Source organism: Callospermophilus lateralis, chromosome 18, assembly GCF_048772815.1.
Source record: "Callospermophilus lateralis isolate mCalLat2 chromosome 18, mCalLat2.hap1, whole genome shotgun sequence".
NCBI classification, from domain to species: Eukaryota; Metazoa; Chordata; class Mammalia; order Rodentia; family Sciuridae; genus Callospermophilus; species Callospermophilus lateralis.
In genome coordinates, this window is record NC_135322.1 from 2,858,582 (window position 1) to 2,863,101 (window position 4,520).

Here is a 4,520-nt window from a genome sequence, read left to right on the forward strand (position 1 = left end):
AGCAATCTTTCCATGATCAGATGAAGGCTCTCTAGGGTTCAGCTCTTGGCCAGGCTGAGTGGGACAAGGCTGACCTGCACTTGCTACTCTGCCTGCAAATGACTTTCCTGTCCCCATTTGCACATGCCTGGATTTACTCAGCAACTTGGTCTCCCCCCAACTATAAAAGTGACTATGCACATTCTGTTCACTACCCTGTAGCCCACCCTGAGGTCAAGACCCACCACCTGGGAGGTGCTCACAAGCTGACCCACCAGGATTAGCCTGGCAACATTTGCACGCCCCAGCTCCAGGAAGCCTGGCCTGGGACCCAGCTGAGGAGCTGAGCTCTGCCTACCACAGAAGGATGTGCAGAGAGAGGGTGTGAGGACACACTTATAAAACACCAACTCCAAAGTGTTGATCCTGCTTTATTACCTGCCTGGAAAACAATCCTCCAGCCCAGGGGGAGGGCCTAATCCTCCTCCTCATCATCACCAGCCCCGGCCCCACCCTGGCCCTTCTTGGCATTCTTCCTCTTCACGCGGCCTGGGCGGCCACCCCCATATGGAGACCGCAGGGAGAAGTCGATGTGCTTCTGGGAGTCCAGGCGGACAATGAAGGACGGGATGTTCACCACCTGCTTGCGGACCCTGGAACGAGAAAGGCGGTCAAGGGGCCTGGGCGGAACCAGTCCTCCAACCAAAACACCACTCTGCTCTGGGATTGGGCCTTGCAGCTGGCGAGCTGTGCTGACGGCACTTCTCAGCTTTGGACCCCTGTACTGGGTCAGCTTTAGGCCATCGGGAAACCACACCAACGGTTTGGGTGAGTTTATCCTTCACTTTACAGAAGAGGAGAGAAATCAAGAAACCCACACAAGATGGGGGGGGGCCCAGGGCGGGGGCTGGCGCTCAGTGGTACAGCACTTGCCTCACATGTGTGAGACCCTGGGTTCGATCCTCAGCATCACATAAAAATAAATAAGTTAAATAAAGGTATTGTGTCCAACTAGAACTAAAAGTAAATAAATAAATAAATAAAAACCCAGAGAACTGGGAATGTCGCTTAGTGGTTAAGTGCCCTGGGTTCAATCCCAGGTACAGGGTAGGGAAGAGAACTACACCTAGCCCTCAACTCAATCCCACTTTGCCCTATCTCTGCATCAGCTGCCATCCTGCCAGCTGGACTCCTGCGGTCCTGGTATCTGCACCAAACCTCTGGAACAGGCTCCAGTGAGCCCAGCGGAACTGAGCCTACCCAGTTGCACCCAATCCTCACCATCCAGGGGCACCAAGAGCTGTTACCTGTCCAGCTGCCTGCATGCCTGGCAGAGGCCTTCGCAAGGTGTACGGCTTGAGCCGCAGTGACCCTTGCGCTGACAGGGGCCACAGGGAACAAGGTTGCCCCCAGATCCCCCAAGAGATGTTTGCAGGGTGTGAATCCATACCCTCACACCTTTGTCAGCTCCAATGGCTGCACAGGAGACAGGGACAGCAGGCTTAGAGAGGGCAACCATCAAAGGGAATAGGGAGATTCAGGGGTTCAGCAGTCGCCATACCTGATGTGGCGCTGGCGAATAAGCACACGTGCGTGGTGGATGGACTTGGCCAGGCCCAGCTTAAAGACCTGGGTCTGCAGGCGCCTCTCCAAGAAATCCTCAATCTTTAGGCCCAATATGTAATCTAGCTTCATCTTGCCCTCGTCCAGCACCCCAATGCGGACAAGTCGTCGCAGCAGGGCATTGCCTGGAGGGACAGAGTAAGTTTTCACTCAAGAGTTCTGACCTCAGACTTCTAGGGATCAAATCCTGGGTCCACCTCTTGAAGCTCCATGTTGTGGCAGTGCTACGTGAAGACAAAGGATAACTTGATACAAGACTTAATTGTACTTAACCAACATGAGGTAATACTGAAAACCACCCTAATCACCTGTTTTAACAAGGAGAGCATGTGCCCCCATGTACCTATATTCTTGTCTAGAAAGTGCTGGCACTATGAAGCTACTACGGCCCTAACAATGCAGAGGAAGAGCTGCTCTGTAGGGCCAGAACCAGCACTTATCCTTAGGACTGAAAAGAATAATTCATTTCACTCTTAAATCACACACCTTTGAATCTGGCTCAGGGCAGGCTGGATCAAAGAAGCTGAGGACAGGATGCCTGCAGTTCCTGGCTCAACACCTTTATTTACTAGAAAGTGCTACCCCCTAAGGAGCCACCACCCTCTCCAACTTTCACTTCTACCCTGAAAAACCAGGCAGCCCTCATGAAGCTGCAGCTCCCTTTCCACATGAGAAGCACTAAATCATAGACCTTGTGTTTAGCTCTGTGTTCAAAAAGTGACCCATAAAACAAGAACTAGCTGTGGCCTGCTCCCTGTGGAGCTATGGGAGAAACTGCCATCTGGTCATCAGCGCCCATGACAGAGGGGATTCCAGAGCTTTCATGAGCCTTTCAAAGAGATCTATTATCTAGCAAAAAGAATGAAGACTTCAACACCCACAAGTTTTCATAAATGACATGCATGCTAATTTTGTCCCCCTCAAGCTCCATGACATGTAGGATCATCCTCTATTCCTGTATAACTCCATCACACACAGGGAGGAAAATCTGATTAGTAACCCTATATGAAAACTAAAGCCAGTTGCCCAAGGAGCCAGGCCTCCAGATTCCCATCCCATTTTGTTTTCCCCTACATCATTATCTAAGCTCAGGCCAAAAATAGGGTGTCAAGATGATGTGAGAGCCAAGCACAGTGAGCTACTCAGCAGCATGAACAGTTCAAGGCCATCCTCAGCAACACAGATCTGAAAATAAAAAAGGGCTGGGGATACAGGTCAGTGATGGAGCAACCTGGGTTCAATCTGTAGTACTGCCAAAAATAAAAGGTGGCAAACCCTATGTCATCGCCTGAACTGCTCTTCCTGAAGATATCCACATCACCCCCCCCTTCAGGCCTTTACTAAATGTCACTTAAATAAATAGTCTTAACCAGTTTACTGCAAAAAGGAGGCAAAGTAAACCTCCAAGCTACTTTCCTGCTATCAGACATTCCAGAAATTTCAGGCAAGGCCTTCCCACCACCAGCAAACAGGACACAATAAAGAGCAGAATGCTTTGCTGTGTAATGCATGATGTGCAAGCAGGACTGCCATCACCGGCTCTAGATATATATTGAAAATGTCACACACTCATACTATATATAAGGCAAGGGTAAGATCCGGATACTTTTCTCATACTCATCTCTATTAAATAAATGAAATAAATTAAGGGGAGTGTGGCTCATTTATAGAGCACTTTGCCTGAAGTGTACAAGGCCCTGGGCTCCATCCTCAGCACCATACACATACTCAAAACCCACCACTAAGTGAGGAGAGGTGGGAAAACCCTCGGGGCGTGGTGAAGCAAACTTACCATTCCTGGCTGATTTGAAACCCGCCCCGCACCAAGGAAAAAGAAAAACCACCAAATAAAAAACTGACTCTGCTTGTTCAATGTCACACCTCTAACCAGATTAGTCTAGATCTCGGCAGTCCTGCACCCCACCCCTTTGGGACGACCTCGCACACACCTTCAAACAGACGTCGGGGGTCTTTTTCATCCAGCGTCAGCAGCTCCCGGGCAGCCTTGCGAATTTTGGCCAGAGTAAATTTGACCCTCCAGACCTCACGTTTGTTCCGGAGACCATACTCGCCTGCAGAAGGGTGGAAGGGCAGGTTGATAGTCTCAGGACGATCGACTAATACAAAACCTGGATTGACAGCGCCAGGTTCCGCACAAGCGCCAGGAACCACCCATCTTCCTGCAGGAGACGCCCAAGGACGCACGTGGGCGGCCTCCCCACGTGCTACCCTCCCTGACCTCGGAAGCCGAAACCCTGCCACTCACCGATCAGCTTCAGTTCTTGGTCGAGGCGGGATTTCTCAAAGGGCCTCCGCGGGGTCACATACGTTTTACGACATACCCAGCTCCGGGCCACCGGCATGTTGGCTCCGCTTGCCTGTCTGCGCCTGCGCGGGAGGGGAACACTCCGTGTGAGACCTCCGTGCGGGGCCTGCGCAGTCCGCAGGTCCGCCGAGAGCTCGTGGCACTCTGGAGCGATCTCGCGAGGCCCGCCCCCAAAGCCTTTCTAACCTGTCGCCCCCCAGAACATTCGCGTCCCTAACTTCTGTGTGGTCACTAAAGCTCGGGAGGCCCGCGGTTCATATAACCCAAGTCCGAACTAGAACGCACGTGAGCAGAACTTACTTACCCTCAGTGCCCGGAAACAGAGAGAGGACTGTGCGTTCCGCGTCGCGCCTTTATAAGAACCCTGCCTGTCGTTACGTCATTGCGCAAGGCGCACGTCCGAGCCAATCAGAAGAAGCGTTGGCTGACTGCAAAGCGGTAGAGACGAGAGGCTGGGCTAGAGCGGCTTGTTGGGTTGCGAGGACGGAGTTTGCGCGCGTCGGGGGACCGGAACGCGGAGGTCCGAGGAAGGCTGGAGGTCATGAAGAGCGCTTTTCCGCGTTGGGCGGTAGTTCTGTCACGGTACAGGGTC

General features: G+C 52.2%; 1 protein-coding gene across 1 annotated transcript; it reads right to left on the reverse strand.

Moving 5' to 3' along the window:
• Positions 1–394: 394 nt before the first annotated feature.
• On the reverse strand, positions 395–4,010 carry Rps9 (ribosomal protein S9). Its single transcript, XM_076839054.1, has 4 exons — positions 3,869–4,010; positions 3,552–3,674; positions 1,541–1,727; positions 395–632 (listed from the first exon to the last, which is right to left on the reverse strand). The coding sequence occupies exons 1-4, from the start codon at positions 3,963–3,965 to the stop codon at positions 455–457; spliced, it is 585 nt and encodes a 194-aa protein (XP_076695169.1). The 5' UTR covers positions 3,966–4,010; the 3' UTR covers positions 395–454.
• Between the last annotated feature and the right edge of the window lie 510 nt (positions 4,011–4,520).

Bases quoted from the DNA above. Each gene is read 5' to 3' on its own strand.
- Rps9 (XM_076839054.1), bottom strand. From the start codon at position 3,965: ATGCCGGTGGCCCGGAGCTGGGTATGTCGTAAAACGTATGTGACCCCG. The intron at 3,675-3,868 runs GTGAGTGGCAGG...ACCCTTCTGCAG, and splicing joins CCAAGAACTGAAGCTGATCG to GCGAGTATGGTCTCCGGAAC. The intron at 633-1,540 runs GTATGGCGACTG...TTCTCGTTCCAG, and splicing joins ATTCGCCAGCGCCACATCAG to GGTCCGCAAGCAGGTGGTGA.